Source organism: Larus michahellis, chromosome 2 (genome assembly GCF_964199755.1).
Source record: "Larus michahellis chromosome 2, bLarMic1.1, whole genome shotgun sequence".
NCBI classification, from domain to species: Eukaryota; Metazoa; Chordata; class Aves; order Charadriiformes; family Laridae; genus Larus; species Larus michahellis.
The window spans coordinates 114,712,752-114,736,563 of record NC_133897.1 but is presented as its reverse complement, the minus strand read 5'-3'; the positions used below and the strand labels follow the sequence as shown (position 1 = coordinate 114,736,563).

The 23,812-nt window shown below is 37.8% G+C and overlaps 1 protein-coding gene across 1 annotated transcript in view; it reads right to left on the bottom strand.

Moving 5' to 3' along the window:
* Nucleotides 1–23,812, bottom strand: part of LAMA1 (laminin subunit alpha 1) — a 105,838-nt gene that overhangs the window by 35,566 nt on the left and 46,460 nt on the right. Inside the window, exons 11-30 of the mRNA XM_074573550.1 lie at nucleotides 22,704–22,844; nucleotides 21,583–21,756; nucleotides 20,081–20,182; nucleotides 19,121–19,332; nucleotides 17,731–17,842; nucleotides 16,721–16,831; nucleotides 15,815–15,942; nucleotides 15,117–15,203; nucleotides 14,663–14,874; nucleotides 14,061–14,167; nucleotides 12,887–13,067; nucleotides 11,445–11,581; nucleotides 8,586–8,822; nucleotides 5,992–6,135; nucleotides 5,437–5,616; nucleotides 4,642–4,827; nucleotides 3,642–3,769; nucleotides 2,454–2,574; nucleotides 2,191–2,328; nucleotides 377–498 (exon numbers count right to left, since the gene is read on the bottom strand). Coding sequence (XP_074429651.1) covers nucleotides 377–498; nucleotides 2,191–2,328; nucleotides 2,454–2,574; nucleotides 3,642–3,769; nucleotides 4,642–4,827; nucleotides 5,437–5,616; nucleotides 5,992–6,135; nucleotides 8,586–8,822; nucleotides 11,445–11,581; nucleotides 12,887–13,067; nucleotides 14,061–14,167; nucleotides 14,663–14,874; nucleotides 15,117–15,203; nucleotides 15,815–15,942; nucleotides 16,721–16,831; nucleotides 17,731–17,842; nucleotides 19,121–19,332; nucleotides 20,081–20,182; nucleotides 21,583–21,756; nucleotides 22,704–22,844 — 2,960 coding nt within the window. The remainder of the gene's footprint in view (nucleotides 1–376; nucleotides 499–2,190; nucleotides 2,329–2,453; nucleotides 2,575–3,641; nucleotides 3,770–4,641; nucleotides 4,828–5,436; nucleotides 5,617–5,991; nucleotides 6,136–8,585; nucleotides 8,823–11,444; nucleotides 11,582–12,886; nucleotides 13,068–14,060; nucleotides 14,168–14,662; nucleotides 14,875–15,116; nucleotides 15,204–15,814; nucleotides 15,943–16,720; nucleotides 16,832–17,730; nucleotides 17,843–19,120; nucleotides 19,333–20,080; nucleotides 20,183–21,582; nucleotides 21,757–22,703; nucleotides 22,845–23,812) is intronic.

Below are 23,812 nucleotides of genomic sequence, written 5' to 3'. Positions count from 1 at the left end.
AGGTGGCCTGAATCTTTGTAAATAAAAAAGCATTATTTTTCGAATGACGAGAGAGAGACCCACATTTGAAATTAAATCATGTCAGAACAACTAACTCCATTATCTATAAAACATTCTATGTGACTGATCTACTCTTATCTTGACTTATCTATCAGTTAATCATTTTAAAACCTCACAGAGTTGCCACTAGCTGTGAACAACTCGGAATGTAAGCTTCATTTACTAAAATAGGTAGCTTTCAAATATCTAAAAATTTAGGACATGTAATGATAACTAACTCCTGTTTTGATAGCGTGGGGGGAGTAGAAGGTGGGGCATACAGCACAAGAAATCCTGAACACTAAAATGTACATTGGATTTAATAAGTTCTGGTTACCTAACAGGGTTGGCTCTGGGACAGGCACAAAGAGAGCAGTCGTTGACAGATCCAATTACTTTCCCATAGTAGCCTGGGGCACAAGCACTGCAGTAATCACCAACTGTATTATCTCTGCAGTTCTGACACACAAAAAGGAATTCAGACAGTTTAAAACAACAACAAACAAGAGGAACTTTATCTTCCCGCCAATCGATAAATGTGTACAGTTTTCAACAATCATCTCTAAATGTCACTACCCATTGGTCAGCATTCTCTGAGTTGAGGAACCTTTTATGCAAAAATAAACAGAATGCCAGCATATTTTCTTTTATGTGAATGCCCCCTCAGGCAGGCTGCCCCAATTTATGTTCTAAATTTCCATTAAGGTTTCTATATTTCTACTTCTATTAATCCAATTCAGGCCAAGGAATCACAGCACAAAGCAAAAAACCCTCAAAAGGAAAAAAAAAAAAAAAAGAAAGAAGAAACTGATGGAAAAAATTAAACAAGATAGCTGGATGAAAAATATAAGTTTCAATGTTTCAGCAAATACCTATGAATGCTATAAACCCAGGACCATCCACAGACACTATATTTAATTTGTCAACAGTACTGATCAACAGACAGTGATATTAATATTAAAACACTAAATCGGTATTATAAAAATAATTTGATTAGTCCCCTAAGTGAATAAAATTCAGTTTCTCCCTTTTTTTGACCATTTTTTTCTTTTTTCCTTTTTTTTTTTGATTCATATTCTTGAGAGTGTGTATATTTTAGAGGTTAGTCGAAGACAGTAAGCAATAGCAATGCAGCCTCCTATTTTACAGGAGCAGAAGTCAGAGGTGAAAACCATCGCTTTTGCTTACATTACTCAGCTGAAAATGTTTCAGTAGTAATCTTAACACGTAGGTGACTTGCCACCCCTGCGACAAGAAGCTGAGAGAGAGAATGACCAGTATTCACTAGTGTGAAAGATCTATATGTTTCGGCCTTGTAGAAATGAGAACCATATATCTTATTAATGAGTTACATAATTTAGGACAAACCTGAAAGCGAAAGAACGGTTTACAAAAGCCTGAAGGACTAAAGAAACTCATTTAAAAAACTCTCTTCCAGAGAGAATTCAGATGAATTTGACTTTGAACTAACCAACTCACCACTGGAAAAACAAAGAAAATGTAAAAACCCTTAGGAAAGAATACTGAGCCATACCAGAGAACAGACTTCATGTGCCTTATTTGGTTAGCTAAGAATTTGCTGTCCATGGAGCTGTCAGCGCACAAGAGAGAGGCAATGTATTAGTCAGATGTGGCCCCTCTTTGCAACCCTTTGCAATCAAATTAACTTAGCTGAGGCATATCTTTATATTACTTCAGTCTCCAGAGTTAAAAAAGCCTCACTTAAAGCTGCCCAGAGGATTCTCTTCCTGAGAGAAACAGAATTTGACTTTACCCAGTCTGTGGTATGGTATGGCTTACTGATCCCTTTACTTCTTTTTTGTGTGACTAAGCAGACCTTGGCCAGATCAAGGACAGACGCTCAAAAAGTCTCACAGAAGAACAGCTAAACTGAACAGATACATGAGTTATTTTTAAAGTAAAATTAAAACTAAAATAATTAATTATTTGGAAGATGTTAGTTCCTAAAAAGCTTGATAGTTTTACTGAACAGACTCTATGGGAAAGATTTCCCATTTTTCAGAGTTGCAGGGGGAATTATACTTTACCCAAATAGTGCAGCCATATACTTTGCCCAGAAACTCCTTCCATAGGTTACTGCCACAGTATGTTCAGGTGAAACCAACAGAAAAATTTATAAATAGTACATACCAAGCACTTTCCAGTTTCAGGATCACAGGTTTCGCTGTGGTTGTTGCACTGACAGGGCACACAAGGTACTATCAGAGCGTGAGGCTCTTTGACACTGAGTTCTGTATGCCTTCCCCTGTAGTATCCTGGAGCACAGCTCTATTTGTAAGGGGAGTAAAGTAAAAAATATATAATCCAGTTACAAACAATTCTAAAAGACGTTTAAGTAACTTTTTTTATTATCTCACTATTAGACACACAAGAAGTATTCAAGGATTCTATACCTGACAGGACAATCCAGCATAACCAGTAGGACATCTACATTGCTCTACAAGATGAGCTCTAGCTCTGCCTAGATGCATTTCTTCAAACTTCACTGCAATTTCCATTGAGATATTTGCAATTCTACAAAATATATGCAGAAGAGAGTGTGAATATCTAGAGAAATAGCACCAAAACTGAGATCCAAACACTTCTATGCTTCAAGGTCAGGGCTACATGCATAATCTCCCATGATTCCCTTTTCCTCATGCAAATATCTCAATAAAATCTGAAGATTCTTTACGTATTTATGGAATTTTAGAACCTAAACCAAACAAATCAGAAGTACTTCAAAGTAATATAGGTTGAACCCATTGGTCTGCAATGGTTGACAAACCTACAATACAAGAGTATGTATTTCTGCCTCAGAAAACACTAGACAGAAATACATCTGGTTTGTCCCACAAATTTTTGGACAGAGCTAACAAACATATAGGTGACGGACTGCAAATCAAAAATAGTCCACATCTGGAAGTGGAATCACACCTCTTCACATCTGTGAAGATGTACAGATATTGGGTTTTCACTGGATGCATTTCTGGGGTTTTTTTATTAGTTTCCGAGCTGACAGATGCAATGACTATATCCCATCTCCTCCTTCTCATTAGTAACCTAGTTCTGTTCAAAATGGCAGTAAAAAGCTACCATTCTGAGGTGGGAATATTTTACTACCGCTCCCATAAAGAAGTGGTTTATTATCACTGCACATAAGGCTACAGGAGAGATCTAGATTGGTACAAACCTGAGAACTTAGGGAGCTATGTTTCAACTGAAAAAAAAAACCAAACAAAATTTTCAATACCTATAAAAATAAAATGGGAAAGAAATAATTTAGAAATCATCTAACTGTATCACCCATCCTGCAGAACACTGCATCAGCTTGTAAGGCTCTGTGCTTCTTTATGAGCTTTCCTATCAAAGTAAGCAGCAGAGACATTTAGCATTTCACAGAAAAAAAATTAAAAATGGATTCCACTGCCATTATAGGTCATAAATGTTTCCTTATCAGAAGAGCAAAAGTCATAAATAGGAAATTGGAAATTTCTCTAATTTGAGTTAAATCTTTATTGTATAGCTCAGCTGGGACTATTTCTAGGTTAAATTACAGTAAATGCAATATAATAAGTAAATGCAATCAGAGATTGCTTTACCTGCTTTGCTGTAATCCTTGGCCATAAGCTGCCTTGATAAGGATGTATTCAACATTGCTTAGCACAGACATGAAGTCAGAACGTAAGACAGGCTCATCAGATACAGAGTTAAAATACTTCCAAGAATCCTAGGGAAACATAACATGTATTATTAAAACCATGAGTGTTGAAGCTCACTTCAAGTTAGTGTTCTCTTTCTCCTTATGTGTTCTTTTTGAAATGCAGTCATAGTGTCTATGTCTAAACCCTAGGTCCCAGAAAATCCAAAATCATGGTCCGCATTAGAACAAGACATGGGTTTATATCATTTCTCCTCTCCTTCCCTTCCCTGCACTCAACTTCCCTGACCAGTTTCTACAGGAAAGCAGTCAAGGCCTGAATGGCACAGCTTCTTCTGGCTAGATCTGGAGAACCCAGACAGCCAAAAGACCTGGACTTCACAGCACTCATTTTATGAGAAGTTAGAAACAGCTGCTGTAACTGTATCCCGCCTCCTGTCAAGAAGAGAGACTAGACCTCACCTCAGCCTCAGTCAGCAGGGAGTGCCAGAGACCAAAGGAGATCTTCGCTATCTTCTCTGAAATTGTCCAGTGGGCACTACTGCAACTTACTGCTCCTGCTAGGCTAAGATTCATGCCCCATGTGATGCTCCTGGGCTGTGAACGTAACATACGGGCTACAAAATTATGAGACTGACTGAGAATGACAATACCTGGCTGCCTGTCATTTACCACTGAATTCTGAGTCTGTGTTTGAAAAGCTTGCCACAGCCACATCTTCAGCACTTCCAAAAGTGAAAACAATATCAAAATGTTATGTGCTGCTACAGCACAATATTCCCAGCCATTTTTCCCTAAAATAGATGCATTTTAATCCAAGTGTTCTCAGTCTATTTGAAATCAGATACGCATTTTTCGAAGTGTTTTATTAAATACATAGAACTTTTCTGTAAATGCTCATAGAAGAAAAGAAAGATTTCCACACCAGTGTTTGGGCTTACCTCCTTCATTTCTACTTCCTTGTCAGTTCTTACTCCATTTTCTGGCGAAGGGATGTCTACACAGATGACCAACTTGCTGGTGTGACCTCCTTTCATTAGAATCTGTGGCTCAAAATTTGAGGTTCCAAAGCCATCCAAAGCATAAAAAGCAACAGTATATCTCAGCTTCCCCCCATAGGCCATGAGCTGTTTCGATAAAAAATTATTACTTTTATTTATTCCAAGGTTAGAGCTAGAATATTTTATCATCATCAGAAGACTTGAAAACTGTCAGTTCTTTGAAGAATTGGCAATAAAACATGAAAATTGACTTAAACTCAGCAGGTTTTACACCAAGGTTAAATGCGTATTTCTAAAAAGCAGTCTCGGTTTCTTCTCTTAGGCCCTTTCAAGGTGTGCACTCAACTTTCATTTAATTCCTAAGCAGCAGAGATTCCATGATCTACATACTGAATCTAACGTCAAGGCTGAAAAGTCTTTCAGGTTTCTAAAATAAAATTGAATACATCACTCTCTCCCACCCCACACAATCTCTGAAGAGTAACATGTTAATTAAATACGGGTGTTAACAATTCACAGGGTCAAGAAAAATCTCATTAGGAAAAGATAATGTAAACATATTGTTTGTGCTTGCTATAAATAAGTTAAGCCACTGAGTGTTTATAATATTATGACCTATAAGAACAGAACTAACGCAGAAAAATATTATCAAAGTGACTACTATACAATAAAGGAGAGACTATTAGACAATAAAGCAATTATCTACAAGGCATTCTAATTATTTAATGATCTTACCTGGTCTCCCTGAAACTGCTCTGGTAACCTCCAGTAAAATGTTTCTGTATTTAAGTATTTTCTGACTATGGCAGCATCCAGTAAAACATCAGGAAATTGTGAAAATACTCCTTCCACTGTTCCAGTTAGGTTACTTTGAGCTACTACATGCAGAATGTACTGATCTGGAGTTAAGGTTATCTGCAACACAAAGAGCAAAAGATTCATTGAACAAAAATATCTCAGTGTAATATGGTATTAACAGTGTTAGCTGCTTTAGTATAGTCAATAGTCCATCTTAGAGTAATAAATGCCCAATCAAAAAAAATTGGGAAATATATTTTATATTTATATTTTTAAAAAAGCAACAAGTGAAACACAAGGTTTCATAAATAAGACTATGACCACCTACCATTTGCTTTCTATTTTGTTCTGCCATATGCCACTGCGACCGTAAGCTACCGAATTACATTCCGCCTGATTCATTAAATGTATGCAGCCTTACGCACACCAGTGTGGCGCCTAACCTGAGGATAACACCAAACTCTGTCTGTATATTTATGTCACTCTACTTACAGGAATTCTCACATGATCTTCTAGTTCAGAACAAAATGTGGACATCCCAAAACAGAAGCACGGAGTACAACCTAGTGCATTGTTAGCAGACAGAGCAAAAGTTCCAGGTTTACATTCACTGCATTGTAGACCAAATACATTTTCCTGGAGGAAATAAAAAAAACACAACAGCACACTCATATTACTTTGCTAGCTGAATGAAAGATGGTTCTTTTTGGAAGAAAAACTAGTTGCTATGTAAACTACATAATAGGAAGTTAATTATTGTATCTATTCTGTTTTCCTATGCAATATATTAGTCATTATTTACCACTGCCTTTTTTTCTTTTTAAATACACAAAACATGCAAGCTAAACTCATGTATTTGATTTTCTAGAGAAAATTCGCAGCTATACATTTCCATTCAAGACAGAAAAATCTTTCCCCCTGCCCCCACCCCCACCCCCCCTCCCCGCCCAAGTCTGGAAAATGGGCTCTCCAAGACAAAGAAACTGCTCAGTACGAATAGGAATCAGCGGACCTATTCCCAAGCATCTGTTTTTGCACTCAATTCCCAGCTGGTAAACCCCACTTGAAGAAACACCCAAAACTACAGTCAGTGCCCACTGGCACCTTTAACCAGAAGACTGGAGAGAGACCTATGAAGGCATACATTTCTTGCCTTGAAGTAAATTCTTTTCTATCAATCTTTCAAGAACAGACTCTCACCTTTTCAGAAAAATCTGTCCTACTAAATCTCTACATTTAATGTTTCCTTTTTTTATATAACAATGTCGATTCAGACTTCACTATTACTATTAGCAATATACGTGAGTTATTCATTAGCACTGACTTTGGTTATAGCATAGAAAACAAATTTGAACTTGCAACATTTTAAAAAATCCTGAAATTCTCCATCTTTTATTTGTTAGTTTCATCCTATCATTATCATTTGGGTAGTCAAACAAGCAGGCTGTATCATCTGAATCTGTGTGCTGTTCCCAAACCTAATAAAACCACGTGTGTATAAGCAGGAAAAACTTCTCTGTATTTCATTTCTTCCATTTGTGTAACGAGGATAAGAATATAATAGCTTATTCACTTGACTTTTCTAACATTTAATTAGTTTTTTAAAATACTTTCACATCTAGGATGGAAGAAGCTGTAGAAGTGCTGTCTGTCTCTACACAGAGAATGAAATAATTCATTGACAAAACAGTATGTAGGGAATTTATGCTTTTAAGTTAAGAAAAAAACAACCTTCTTATCAGGGATTGTGTGCTCAAAAACTTCAAGATTAGGTCATTTAATGTGACCTGCACTCAGAAGTGCACTCTTGCAGCAAAGTATTTCTAGACTCTATGAAGGAATTGTTTTCCCTCACTTGAGGCAGTAACATTTTCTTTGTATTGCCCATTGCATCAGAATACTTTTATCTGTTACAGCTGGTTCTTCTCCAATGTTCTACATGTACTGAAAAAACCCCACAATTTTAAATACCAACTAACGAATAACGCATATGAGTTACGAACTATTATTATTGGAACTATTCGCAAGGCAAAATGCAACTGTAGAAAAAAGCAAGTGGGATAAATAAAACACGTAAAAATCATACCATAAAAAATAGTTCATATGGCACTGCTCTTGGTATCAAAGGCATTTACATCATACAGAAAAACACAGTGACCCTGAAGTCACTAGCACCATTCTCGTATGTTTAATAAAATTTACAAAAATTTTGTCCCAGAACTCACAGCCAGCGCTTTACCCTATTCAAAAGGAGGCAGATAGAAATGTAGGAGCAAAAGAAAAAGCAAGACAAATGCATCCTCATTCATTTCTACCTTACAACACTAATCCACGAAAAAGAGGACTCTGAACATACAAGAATGACGCGGTCACAGAAATTCACTTAATACAGAATAAACACATGGATCTTACATTGAGCAAATGTAATCTATTTGAATTTAGGACTGCAGCAAAACCATAGTCGTGAAATATGCCAAGTCCTGTACAAGACTAGAACGACACCAGCCATTGTTCTATCAGATGTACAGTGGCTGTTTTGCAAACTTAGCAAGTATTCAGCATTACTCAGATAGAAATTACCTTCTTTGATTAGGTATACAATGTGTCTTGCTCCTGACTTCTTAACGCACATCCACATCAAATTCCATGAATTCTGTCTAAAAGTACTGGGCCACAGTAATTTTGTGACCACAAAATGGGAATAAAATTACCTGGCTACGTAAAACAAAACAAAAGGAGGTAGGAGAGACAAACTGCCTAGTATTATCATAGGAATTTCTGAGAACAGAAATAACAGTGCCATGTTGGTAACATTGCTACCTTCTCTGCTTACGATTGTTTTGCATCTGTCCAAAGTGGTAAACCTCATTTGGCAGTTTTTAACACAGCTGATTAATAATAACACCTGTTTAGCTCTGGCACAAAAAATCCTTTAGGGGCAATTTGGGTGTACTCGGAAATGTCTCAAAGAAGGGATACAGATTGCCTTTTGAAGTCCTCTCAGCCCTACACCTTCTGTGACTTCGATGTAATAAATGACCAGAAAAACCCAATGCTGTCCCAAAAGTGTCTGAATACTTCAGTACCTTGCAGGTACAGATGCCAGTTTCTTCTTCACAACCACAAAGTCCTTCAGTGTCATTACACATCTCCGCTTTGGTTCCACTCAAGTCGCAGTCACAGGCAACACAGTCCGGATAGTCCCTGTAGCCTAATGCACACCTGGAACAATCTAGTCCTCCAAATTCAACCTTGCACTGGCATTGACCCGTCAACACGTCACACTGGAGATTGGCTGAACCAGTGTCGCTACAGTTGCAAGCCTTAGATGAAAAGAAGAAATGTTCATAAATAGCAGATCTTTAAAAACAATTTTGTTACAACAGAAACACCACAGTAAATTTAGAGTGTCCCTTAAAACTCAATGTTTGTCAACAACTACCATACAATAATAAAAGGGAAGAACTTCCACATAGAAATGGGGTTGTTTGGTTAGTATTTGAACAAAGAACTGCATTTCCAGTAAACAGTGGATGGCAAAAAGTAACAAGCTCTGTTGATTCCCAGATCTGGGTTGGGAATCAAGGGAGTTGAAGGAACCTGTTCCAGAAAAAAAATAAACCCAAAAAACTTTATTCAAAATAGTATGCATTGAGTGCAGCAAGTAAATTAAAATGTTAAATGTTACATAAAAGTCAGAGGAAAGAAACCCCTAAGTACAATAATTTTATAAGTATGATAGAAAGAAAAATCTTAATACTGACATTCTTTTAAGATGTCGAGAAGCATTAATAGGGCCTACAACTTGCTCGAGCTTCATTTACTATCTGATGAGTAATTAAGAATCTCTTTGCATTCAAAGGTGGGAAGCTCAGCATGCACTGCAGCTCAGTACTAAAGGAATACTGTTCCCTGTCAGAGCCCATCCTTCTTTATGCGATCAGTAATATGAACCTGTTATTACAAATATGCAAACTGGATGTACTGAATTTGGTTTTCTTTTTTGAAGCAGATCTAATCTTCAGTCTTAATTTCATCTCTATGGCTACTTAACAGGTCCAATTTTGCTCTGTAGTTATTTCTAACAGTGCAGGCAAAAGGTACATTCATCGCCTGACTGTGAGCATTTTCCCTGAGTCTTCTTTCCTTATGATCTCTGAGATGAAAAGCCTTACTTTGTAAAGCTCTACACAAAGACCCACATCACTATGTATCCTTTAGTGTTCTTCTCAAGCTGGCTGCTGACCATTAGTACTCTTTATATTAAGTAGTTTTTACTCTAGCAGCAAGCACTAGGTACTACACTGCCTAGTCTAATACACTTTATGAGCATGCAAGTTGACAACTTTGACACACAGATATCATTAAAGGTCTACGTCTCTGAACATCAAACCCTATTTTAAGAATCATAATAGAAATAATTTACATGTACTTCAATGTCTATCTATATGTGATAAAGATAAATAAGAACTTCTAAGGTCTGATTAACTGTGCTGTAGCACACTTGAAAAGGGTTGTAAGCAAAACATGACTCTGCTCCATCACTGCACCCAGAAATGGATGCTGAATACCAAGAAAACTGCAAGAAACCGAGAGAGATGAAGTATCCCACTAGTGCAGTCTGTGTTGCAAAAGCAGACCAGCTGGGTTTGTGATAGCATCTCCCCCATTTCATCCCTGTAGAGAGCGCGTAAGAGCCTTTCCAGGGTTTGCCAGTAGACATTGCACCATATCTCAACCTGACACAGCTGACTCTTCAGCAGAGGGGAGCCTCTGTTGGGACCGTTACCTGCAGATCACAATATTGTTGGTTGCATCAAGAAAGTGACTAAAATACATTAGCATAATTCATGTTAATTACTGTGATGCTGTAACCAAAAGGAATGCTAAAAAACTTAGCAAAAGTGAGCAGTTACATATTTAATTAAAACTTGATCATTGGCAATTGCTGTGGAATCACCCTATGAAAGGAACACTTCAAGGGAAATGCACAGGGACCAGCACGGTGTATTTGCAGAACATTAGGTAAGAATGACAGTAGCTGGTAGCTGACAAAGCTGCGGTTTAAAGAGCGGCTGCCAAGTAAGTTGCTATAAATCACTAAGATGGTAAACTCTGAAGAGATATTATAGGACTATTTTATCATCCTTACTCTAAGAAATTAAAGACAGGAAAAAGAAAACAATTTGTCTGATACTTGTACTTGTCAAGTACTTACTGCGTATAATGACAGATCTTGTCAAGTTGATTATATTTGTGGCTTCTCCATTGAAATTACCCATCACATTCATGTAATTCTGAGGCTTTTTAAAATCTCAATATTTATAAAATAAAGATTGGCCCAATGCCACATCTGTCAGGAATTTACTGCATGAACCTAATTGCGCAAATGGTTGCTACTCCTTGGATCTGCAGGGACTTTGGCATTTTACTGCTTAATCATAAATATTAAGCTGAGATAATGGCAGTTACCATTTTTCCATTCACGAAATAGTAACTACCTTATACCATTTTAATTTTAAATATTCAGACAAAAAGCATGCAGTGACTTTCAAGATAAGCTAGATTTTGTTCTTGAAACCATAATATCATCGCTCCTTGATTAACACAGAAACTATGTTCCTTGCTGCCAATTGTTGCTATGAATCTGTTCTAGTATCACTATTTAAGCAACTAAAAGTTAGAATACACACTTCAAAATTTTACTAGGATCCATGCAGAATGGGCACTCTGATCAGGTTTTTCAAAGACAGCTTTCTTAGAAGGTTCCTCAATAAAGACTTTACAGTCTGATTTTTTATTTTTATTTTTTAATGTAAGCATGTTGCAGTAACACTTTGAGATAGATAATAAAGATTGAGGTTCTGAAAACAGAGTCCAATTCTGACATTAGCATAAGGCAAATTGCTTTTAACAGCCATGGCTTTTCAGTTAGCCTATCATACCTTGCACCCAAGTTTAGGAGAGAGTCCCCAGTGATTTTCCTCACAGAGTTCACATTTCGGTCCACGAGTGTGAGGGGGACAAATGCATTGGCCAGAATCAGCATTACAGTTGTTCTGAGTATGGGCGCAGTCACAGGCTGCAAGAGAAATAGGACTGAATGATTAGCTTTATCCTTGCTTTAGCTACAGAGAAGCAATTCCAAAACCACTGATAGTCTTACTTTTCTTAATTATACAGTACAGTTTATCCATTCCACCAGGAACTCCTTGCCATCCCTAATCACTGAGAAACAAATTATGACCACAGTGACATTTCATCTTTCCATTGAAAGCCCATTATTGCTTCTTGACATAGCCTGTTTGGTGGTTTAAAAAGCAGTGCTGCATTTCCATGGGGGAACCAACAAAGCCAAATAAAATTATTGTGGAGAAGAATAAATTTGCAGGAAAAGAAATCCTATTACAGAGGATACAAAACTCATCAGGAGATATGATAATGTTCTCAAGCAGGTGAAAGGATTAATCTCAGGAATTAGTACTTTTCAAAAATTGCTTAGTGAATAATAGGGATGGATAACTATTTTTATAATAACTGACGGCTGTAAGAAGCACTTGCCTTTTTAAGAAATGCAATACTATTCTTGCTAAAAAGCAGAAGTTTAGAAAAGCGGGTTTATTAACTGTTTTAATAATATTTACAAAATTTTCAGGACTGAAACAGTTAAAGGTACCTAAGGGATCTTCTATTCTTAGTAAAGACACAGTATATATGTTCCAAACCATAATCCTATCACATATTCTCACTGCAGATTCCATATTACTATACTATTTGAAGCATGAAAAAAAATGTTTCTGCCAGGTTGAAGAAATGGTAGACATTCCTTTAGCTATCCTGTGTTGAAAAGGGCATCTTATTAACATCATAAATTAGTTTTTTTGATGGCATGTTCTCTGTTTGGGTTAAAATTTTCCTCTGTATCATGATTAAAATTTGTACACATCTAAGTAATAATGGGAAAACAGTCAATGACATCTTATCAAAGTATAAAATATATTTTAAAGAATTAAATGAAAAAAACAAGCTAAAAGTCTGTAAGAGTAGTAGCTCTGAACTTTTACAATTGCAGAAATAAAGAAGTTTCTATTCTATCTGAAGGACTGAAGGGTTTTGTCAAAAAAGAGACAAAGGAGCTATTGAGGACGTAGTATTTCTCTCATGCAACCTTTATGAGTTGTTATTTCATAGTCACCACCTTTCACAAGCACAATAAGCAATCAAAGAAATGTTTTGTTCCTTAGCTTAATCAAAGTATTAGGAGACCATTCTACAGATTTTTCTGTATAGTCATCAAAACAACTGACCTTTGACAGAGTTTAACATAAAATGTATTGCTGAAAGAAATTCCAGACAAATCCTGAAAGGATCATGGATTAGAGCTTACGTGTGCAGCCACCATTCTGGAACGCATGAAAGCCATGAGCACAACGATCGCACTTTTCTCCAGCCACTCCTGGTACACAGTGACACTGCCCCTGATGATTGCAGTCCTCGGAAACTGAGCCAAATTGACTGCAATTGCAGGGAATGCAGCCAAATCCAGTAAGCAGGCCATAATAACCATTCTATTGGACAGAAAGTAAATACATTTGAGCTATATTTCATAATTTTTTGAAAACAATATGATGTACACTCTTATTTTCTCTTATTTACTTTCCCTGCTGTCTGACCTGCATGAATATTGGGCAGCACTGTGTGACTGCTGTGGGAGAACTCCCTGGCCTTATGGCTTCACTGTTCCCAGCTATATGCAAGTATGCGTCTGGGTGAGAAAGTGAACACTGAAACACTCTCTTGGTCCTCCAATCTCATTAGTGAGACTTTATGTTTTAAAGTTTGAAGTTATTTTAATTTAAAGACTTCCACGAGGTGAGGGTGGATTGTGCTGATCAGGCACAGATTTCTGTGAATGTGAATGAAAGACTAGAACAGAGCAGGTCAGTGACATCCTGTATATGTGGATTGAAAGGCATTCAGCTGGCCTGGCACAGGGGCAGTAACTGGGCACAGATTTCCTGCTCTGGTCTCTGAGGCAGTTCTACACTTAGCAAAGTCTGGGAACTGTTGTTTTGTATCACCCGTGAACATCTACTTGTTCTTGTAACAGGCCTGTCTAGCTGAATCCCTTTGGTGTTCAGCCATGAAGTATTTATTATCCCAAGCCACATTCTTCAGATATTCCCACTCCGCCTTCATTTTGCAGAAGCACAGCACTAAGATCCCTTCAGGTCTGTTACCAGTGTTCAGTTTGGTTTTTTGGTAAGCCAACATGACCGCATGCTGTCCTCAAGTGCAGCACTAGCCTGAACAGCCCTATACAGAAGGGTGCTGAGTCAACTATATAGCTTTGCATCTGCAAAGAGCACAGGCAGAGTAATTTGCAACCGCAAAATCTCGTGCAGACAAACCTTTGGTCTCTGCTCCAGCAACTGAACCCCTCTCCCCTCAATATAGTTGCTGCTATTCTCTGTATCTGTTCTAATCAATATCTATAAATAAACACGAACACCAAGATACAAGAAAATGCAGATATTAAAAACAGGCAAATATTTGCTTACCAAGCACTTATCACATCTTTCTCCGATCACATTTGATTTGCACTGACAGAAGCCTGTCTCATGATGACAAGTACTCGAAAGGGAACCATTCACATGGCACTCACAGGCTTATGTTTAGACAAAAAGAAACCAAATAAAAAAATTATTAATGTCTATCTGTGTGCCTTCTTCACTATATAGAATTACTATTTGGTATAAATGTGTGTTTCACCTTTTATATCCCATAGTTAATACACTACAGTAATACCTGTACTACACATTTGGGCTAAAAGATAGAAAAAAAATCACCTCTGTGAACAGATACATTTGAGAAGTTTGTTTCTTCCAGCCCTATATGTAACATCCAGAAGTAGGAAATGTCTACAGCAAGTCACAGCATCAAGCAAGCCAGTAAATTGTAGGAATATGAAGTGTCAGACCCCAGCATAATACAATCCTTCCTCAGGCTAACGCAACCCCATAGTTTTCAACTGCACTTGCCAACTCACAACTTGGAGATTAACTCGTTCAGCAAAGTTACTTGTCTCCCTATCCATTCTACTACATGCACACCACATTTTTGTGCTCTTTAAATTTTGAGAGTAACAATAATATCTTATTACCACGACAGTTTTTCTCAATCACTGCATCGCCATAATACCCCTCAGCACACTTTTCACAGTGGTGACCTGCTGTGTTCCCCAGACATTTCAGGCATTGTCCTGTGAAGGTATCACAGTGGTCATCTTCTTGTGGGTTTACATTGCCATTGCATTCACAAGGAGTACACGATTGTCCAGGCACGAGTGGATTTCCATAGTAACCATTAGCACACCTGCACCAGAGATTAAAAACTTCATCAGCTGGAATGCAGTCATGTCAAACTCTCCTCACCCAAGGGAGTATTTCCTATTAATTTTTTATCTAAAGTGTCTCTGTATTACAAGCAAAGACAAATGGGAAGGAAAATTTTATTAGGAATGTTCTGTACATGTGGTATGAACAACTCAAGGCATGTAGGATGATGAACAGTTAGTTATGACAATGATATAGATACTTTACCCAAAGCATACATACCTTTCACACTGAGAACCAGTATAACCTGGAAGACATTTGTCACAGACAATTCCACCTCCTTCACTCAGCTGGCAAGTAGGACTGAAACTAACAACAATACGTATCGCAGTCAGTATCAATACACAGAATCACAAGACTTCTACAAACATTTAATATCCACCACTCATGTCCATGCACCTATCTATAAAACAATGTGGTTGCAAATTTTTCTAGATTAACATCAATGCTTTAAACATTACAAAATGTCAAATAAAGTTGTCATTTTCAAAATCTCTTATTGAGGTTTTTTTTCTTTTAAAGGAAAGGAAGATTTTAAAAATTCCTAAGAACCTGGCCCTCATTCTAGCAAATCTGTCCAATTTCTGCACCGAGCTTCTCTTTTTCACATGCAACACTTCTGCCCTTATACTGTTTTCTGAAAAAACATGAAAGATAACAGTGATTTTGCTGCCAAGGATAGGTCAAAGAATTACTTTTACCCTTCATGTACAAATTGCACCAGTTCACTCAGCCTGTCTTAAGCTTAGTCTATACATTGTCTACCTGGAAAAACAACGTTTCTATAAGACAGGCTCAAATGAAAAGGGAGAAAAAAAGTCCTTCTCTCTCTCTCCATCAGATTTCTTGACATTTTTTTCTTCATCTCGCTTTCTGATTTTGCTGAAGATGCAAAAGAAAGTCACACATAAGCAGCTTACTTGTTCGCAGCAGAACTCAGAGGACATGCACAGGGCTGGCAGTCCTCCGAAGTTCCTTGGGATGGACTTCCATAGAAGCCAGGCAAGCACTGATCACAGAAAGGTCCTGTTGTGTTGTGTTGACAAGCCTGTGAGACATGGAAAAAATCTTTTTGTGTTTACTCTTGTTTTTTTCAGCCCCTGAGGGATCCCTGCAGAAGTCTGCATGCAGTATAACATTCCAGGTGACAGCATGAAGAACAGAGTAGAACTTTGAAAGTAAGTGGGGGTTTTTTTCCGAGTTGTAACAACAAATTCTAATTTTTCTTTCCTACACTTTAGAATATACTTTACACCATGAAAGCAGCCACATTACTCATATGCAAACTTAAAACATATTTTGCATATTGCACACATTTGCAGTAACAAACTTCTTACACATTTCTTACGGGTGTTTAGCCATTGTACTTCTGTGACCTTTAAATTTCAGAAAAGATCTGAGAGCTAAATTCTCTCTTCAGAAGGTAATGTGTAATTTCAACTGATGTCAGTCATGAGAGATGCACATATACCTGAAAACAAATATTCACCCAAAACACTGCTTAATTTTGTTAATTTCAGGAAAAGTTTTATTGTCACCTGCAGCAAGCAGAGTTAAGATTTTTATCAGCCAGTATACGGTGACATTTTTATTTTGGTTCTAATTATTCCCCACTTGAAACAATAAACTGAAAAAAACCTTTACTGGAGAACAATTTAATGGAGTCTCCTGAACATATTCTGAAGTAAACAAGGAACAGCAAAATAAACACTTGGTACCCATAGCTTGAAATTTATGTACACTGTAGACCTGTCTCCCACAGCCAAAATGCTCTCCTAACTCCTAAACAGATGCTTAAAACACAAACACTTGGAAGGATGACTTACAAAGCAAACACCATGAATATCACACTCAGTTGCATGCTCATTGCATTTGCAGGGTTGACAAATACCTCCAAAGAGTATTCCATCCACACGGTAGTACCCAGGGAGACAGGACTGAAAAGAAACGAGGGTAAAAAAGCAGTAGCATTATGTATGTTAAAAGTACACATCAAAACATTTTCAAAGAGCCCACTTTGGACCACCCACAAACTCATTCACATTGTGGTAACTGAATGCTCTTTCAGCTCTATTTATGTCACCGCAGCTCTTTTCTGGTGGTTGTTTTTTACTTGCACTGGATAAAGTGGATAGAATTAACTCCATGAAACTTTTGATTCAGCCCTTTGTCCCCTGGAGGCACATAAGTTAAGTTTTGTGCAGTTGAACATGTGAAGTTCTTTATTATGGGACAATAAAAAACAGATGTTCTACCTCCTCTGCAGAATCATTAACGATGCTATGGCACAAGGCTTCATACTGAAATTATTTGTCAAAATACTTCCTGCTATTTTGCAGATGGTGCTCTGCCTCCGCAATCCACTATTCACAGATATATAAGACACCACCTTGTGAGACACATTTGACCCTTGTGGGATCTTCCAAAGGCTAGCATTCCTCCCTGCTAAGATTCCTTATTGCCTCCATAAACCTAATGACATAAACCAGAAATAAACCGTACACGATTCAGATCCAGGAAAAGTGCTATTAATGAGTAAGGTAAGCTCAAAACAGCTTCACAGAGCTTTTACAGCTGCTCCCTCTGCAACACTGATGTTATAAAGTATATCATCATATTTTAGTGCTACCAAATAGAATTCGAGAAATAAGTTTAAAATCCCATTTAGTGTATCTGGAAGAAAATATCTACAGTACTTTGTACAGTATAGTAGACAGCATTTCACCACAGAACATAAACATTTATGGCAGTATAATTAAAGGCAGCCTGCCTTTAAAACCTACACACTTTCAGATAGGAGATAATTTTACACACATAAAACACTGTAAGAGGTTACCTCACAGGATATTCCTGTGTAACCTTGAGGACATTCACAGAATTCCACATCTGGTGCCGAAGAAAGATCTATAACATTTGCACTTGCAGTATCCAGGGTCACAGAGTCCAGCCTAGGATCAAGCATGAAAACATCACATCATTTTTTGCCCAAACTTGATTTTGAACAGGATAGTTTGCTTCTAGGGGAGTAACACTGCTGAGTGCTTCTCCCTGGCACTGACAGCTGAGGAACAGGCACAAATCTCAGCTGTAAAAAGACTATTTACAATTCTGGGAGTAGATGTGTCCTCGTTCTGTTATCATTATTGTTACTACCTTCGTCTCTTCTCCTGTAGAGAGGTTTAAACAAAACCTTCCCTTTCTGTCATGGTATCAGAGCTATATTGGTGGGGCAGTCTTCTATTGCTGTCCTGAAATAAGACAGCTTTACTGCACCATGTCCAAAATAGGCATGTATCACACGTGGGTAGGTAGTGAGAAACAGCACCAGTTCATTGCTGATGCACAAAACAGAACAAAGCAAAACCTTTTACTACAAACAATGGCACTTTGCAGCAGAGACAGACAATCTTCTCAGCCACAGGTAAAATGATTTAAATAAATCTTTAGAAACATTACAGAAAGATGAACACACTATACCTAAATGGACATAAATATCACCACTCCTCAAGGGTACAAAAGGGCACAAAGCAAATTTGGTATCAACAGCAATGTTACTGACATGAAATGATACCAAATCAGGGAAAGAGGAAGGAAGGCGAAGGGAATTAAGTAAAGAAATCATGAAGCACTGGAACTGATTCCCTTGAGACCAATAAGACTTTATTCTTGTATATCTTGGAGAACAGGTAAAACAGAGATCTGTAAGGACTGATGCAGATACTGCTAATGCTGATGGAGACTATGGAATGACTAGTTAATCCGTTCCAACCCAATTTTCCTATTAAGCACTCCCTTAGAGATGAGCATCAGTAATATCTACATACAGACATTAAAAGAAATTACAGACAATGTCTTTACTGGCAGGTTTTCAATAGTCAGTGATGGATTAACTTGCCACATAGCAAAATAAGCATACTGTTGTGAGTTTCGGAGCTATTTCCCTCTAACAAAGCTGTCATTGTAATGAAGCTTTTATGCAGTACTCCTTTAAAGCTGAAAACAATGTTACTGCTATCAGATATCTTTAAAACACCAAATGCCCTTTTCCACACATTCCACATGAATGTATCTGGGGAACAATACCGGTCTTGAGAAAATTCAATAATTTTTTTTTTTTTCTAGAAATTATTAATATAAAACTTGAGGAATACTGCTACTATGAATAGTGTTTCATATGCACAAAAAATATAGTATATAGATTAACTTGAATATTTTCTCTCCCTTACCTGTACACAGCTTTTTTGGCAATGTTGTAGTTGGCCCTGATCAGAAGATGGGTCATGTTTACCAGAACAGTCATCAACCTTTCCCGGTCTATAGCTTTTTTTGTATTGAAGTCTATGAAATTCTCCGCTATAAATCTCACTGCATTAGAGTATTCCTCATATGGCTGTAATGACAAGCCTGCTGCTCTTGTACTCAAAATCTGTCCATTACCCTGAAATTGAAAGAGAGAGAAAACATTTTCCATATTTGCATATAAATTTTATTTAGCAATTAAATTTAGTGTCAGATATACATCCAGTAACACAGAAAAGAGGCAATCAAACTAGATTTCTTGCACTAGAAAAAAAAGTAAGTAAAAGGTCTGCATTTTCCATGGCTTCAGGAAGTCTACAATCACATTTTCTTTTGGTTCCGAGACTTCAGAAATGTTTGATTTTCTTTTGGAAAGAAAATTAAATTAAATTTCAAAAAACAAACTCCTCTACAAAACGGAATCTCCTTTCTCCTTTGTTCTATTGCTAAGAATGTTTTACAAAATAATGCTTTTCTGGAGGTGATTGGATTCAATATAGAGCCTTACTTTTTAACTGCAACATAAAACATAAAAAGTAATCAGCAAGAACACTCATCTATTTCATAAATATAAGTCCTTCCAGCTTATTGTAGTTTCTTTTGTAAACAGAACTTTGTGCATTCGGTAATGAACACCTCACCCGTTTACATAAAGGTTTACAATTCAGCTATTTATCATTTAAAACTAGTATTGTATACCTACAATTTCAGAGAAATGGATCAGAAAATCAGAGAAATGAGTAGTAACAAAATCTTGGTAGTGACTTTTAAGAAGGGACTTAAAATCAACAAAACTACTACTGTAGAAATATAATATTTTGGTTTTTTAACCCCTTCATTGATTCCTAATAATGTCTGAATAGTAACAAGCTGAAAGAAAAATCCACCTGAATGATGACATCCACACTAGATACTATATCACTGTCCACACTCTCCATTGGAATGTCATAAGATACCGTATACTTCAAGTCTCCACCAAAAGCTGTGAGCTGAAATAACAAAAAGCAAAGTCTTAGCAACACGATAACCTCCAACCAACACAAAGAAGTGGCATGGGACAGTACAATGTTGAAATTATATGAGTACATGGGCTTACGAATACAACTTTCCAGTGAAAATTTAACACGCTGTGTGTATCAGCACAGGGACAAGCACTGGCTTGTTGCTGTGCAGGTGGGGGAAAGCTAACTGAAGGCTCTACAGATGATTCAGATAAGTGTCTTCATTGAGTGAAACACCTACAGGACTTTTAACAAACAGCAGAGGTTTACACTACCATTCTAGACAAGGGGCACAGCATGTTGGAGTTAGTCACAATCCATATTCTACCTTTCAGGCTCCTTAGCCCCACAACTGCTGCTGACTACTTCAAAGTAAGTTTAAGAGTGGTACCAAGAGTTAGACCTATATTAAGTGGATAGGAGATCAGAATTTGAGTGAGCACTGTGAAACTACTCCTTAATGTTACACTTCTGAGACTTGTGTTCATTTACTGTGTGACCATACTAAGAAACGGGGCTGCATGGGCAAAGAGACTGGACCAAAAATAGATAAAGAAGTGAGGTTGCAAGGTCCCCTCAGCGCTTAAGAGGCCACAGCTGAAGTTCTGAGTGCAGTTCTAGAAAGAGCCCAGCAAAGGGCTACTAAGATGATTAAGAGCCTGGAGCATCTTTCATATGAAGAAAGACTGTGAATACCAGGATTGTTCAGCCTAGAGAAGGCTAAGGGGGATCCATCAATGTATATAAACACCTGAAAGGAAAGTACGAAGAGGACAGAACAAGGCTCTTTTCAGTGGTGCCCTGTGACAGACAGAACAAGAGGCAATGGGCACAAACTGAAACACAGGAGGTCCTCTCTGAATATCAGAAAACACTTTTTTACTGTGAGGGACACCAGTTGCCCAAAGAGGCAAAAAATGGGAGACCCAGAGCTTTAGGTAGCAACCAGGGCAAAAATTAACAACTTGCTGGTTGGAAATTAATAAATGCGAAATGGGAGATGGCCAAGAGGCAGGTAGGAATGTGATGATCCTGTCTACCATATTGGACGAGGTGTGAAGGGTGTAAGCTTTGGGACAGGAGCCAAGAGTATGGGGAATGTGAGCATATAAATTAATAACAGTCAAGAGAAACAAAAGACATTATATTGTGTCAAAGATAGGCAGAGAAGAAAGTGGGGAGATGAATGAGCTGACAGAGCAAGAAGAGGATACTGCGAATGTCTGGTCAGGAACACTATGATTTGAAGAGCAGAGATAGACTGGGAAGTCTGGTAATGTTGGGGTTTATGTATAATTTTTAATGACAGAAACTATACATTTAGAGCAATATGGTATCATTAAAACAGAGAAACTATGAAGGACTTTTGGATCTAGCTAAGAACTTACTTTATTTCCTAGATATGATTCAGGTGCTGACCAGTAATAAGTATGTTTCAGTACTTTCACAGCATCAGAGTTGTTAATACTTATTTGACGGGGTCCATCAAATTGGCTTCGCTGTGGTTGCACGCTCTTTGCATTATACAGATCAGTAACAAGCCATCCAGTCATGTCTGATATCTGCAAGAAAGAATAGTAATATTAATGGAGTCAGGCTCTGTGTCACCGAGACAGAAGTCACTGAACTCAACCCCTCCCTAGATATTCATTCCAATTGATGGATCCGTAACACTTTCATTAACCCAGTCTGACATCCAGTACATGCAAATGTGCCACTTCATACTAGGATTGTCTCTACCTCTTTATTAGATGGGAACAAAACTATAATGAGTGTGATTTTCTTCCTCCCAATAAAATTAGCATTATACCTATGTAATTCCCTGAGACAGAATTACAGAACTTCAAGGGCTTTGAGGTCTCTCACCCCCATTTATGGGTAGGGCTGAGCTGCAGGAAAGTTAAATCCAGATTCACTGAAGAGGCAGAAGATGAGACAACTTTATTCTTCTCACTGAACAAGTTTTACACAAGCATTTTAGAATTTTGGTCAATATGATGTGTTTTTCTCTCTTATTTTTGGCACACAAAACAGGGGACTAAAGTGTGACTATCTCTGCAAAGATATGGAAGGAATTTGGTAGGAAAATAATGTCCCCAAAGCCCTCTAACTCAAGAAATGTCTATTCAGAAGTCAGTGATATTTATAATCACTCTGCTTTCTAAGAAAACGAGTATTGGCTACCAGAGGTCACTCTAGCCTTGCCCAATAGGTATGAGAGCAAGGAAACTGCACAAGCTAAGAAAAAAAACGCATTTTTCCAGTGCATTACTGCAGCCTGCACTGCCCAATATTTCTGGTATTACTGCAAGCCAGTAGGGCCAAAGCCTGCACTGAGATGACATGCTGACTACTTCAGAGTTGCCAAGTGACATTGAAAATCCATTCCTCTGTAAGGCAACACATGCCAGAATTTGGAGTTAACTTGGGTGCATGCCAAAGAGAAATATAGTACATTTTGCAGCTGCCGAGGAAAGAATATTAGGTCATGGACATAACATATAAATACCTGACTGATGGGCCATGTTAGGCTGTCACAGACATCAGAAACCCCAAAGCAGAAACACTCTGTGCAGCCCCGAGGATTTCTTTCTTGCAAATTGTAGAATCCTGGTTTACAGAGATCACAGTTTTCACCTTCTACGTTTTCCTGTCAATGGCATATAACATTTGTTTTGCATCAGCATTATTATGGTAACAAATACAGTGGATTAGATAGGATTTAAGCAGAACAGCATTCAGAAGCTTATAAAAGAAAACAGATTTCAGCACAGCAGGATTATTGAATAAGACTCAGAGCTTAAAACTAAAATTGATTGGAAAAATTCATCAGAGTTTGCCAGTTCATCAAAATCTAAACATGCCCTGGCAAGGGTTCTATTGCAGTGAAATTTCAGCACGTGGCCAGGGTTTGAAAAACTTCTGCCAGCTTGCCAGTCTATTTCTCTCATAGCTTTAATTTGTAGCTCGCTCTGGAGAAATAAAAATTCCCATGTTTACCAAATCCGCATAGTCTACATACATCATAGCTCACCGTTAAGGCCAGGCTCCTGGAGCTGCCACAACCAGCTTCAAGACAACAGTTCCTCAACCATCTATCAATGCTTAAACTGGGATCCTCACCACTGCTGCCACCTCTTCCTGGAGGAACACCACTTCCTCCTAATATGGCTAAGGTCCAGAAATTCCGACTCCAAAAGTAGAAGTGCTCTACTCCTTTAGCTCATATCACTGGCCTGCTGCCTCCTTACCATGCAAATTGGGTACTTCAGAGCATACTGCTACATACCTCTTTCAATGTAGAATTTACAGGGAAAGAAAATACCCAAAACAGTGTACCAATTTTTTTTCTTGTAAAATTTGTACAGACAGTATGTAGTTAGTTATTCAAAAAGTTTAGACAATTGCTGCTGACAAGAGCAACAGTAGAGAAAATATTTGGTAAATGCCCACGAAGCTTTGTAAATAAAAGATCTCCATGGGTATTGCTATACAGAAACATTTCCCGGTGCCAGGGGCAAGTTTCTGACCATGTCCTAGCTTCATATCAGGACAAGACCTGGACTCACATCACTTCCCCATCTCAACCTTTGGTTTCCACTATGGGAAAACTCCACT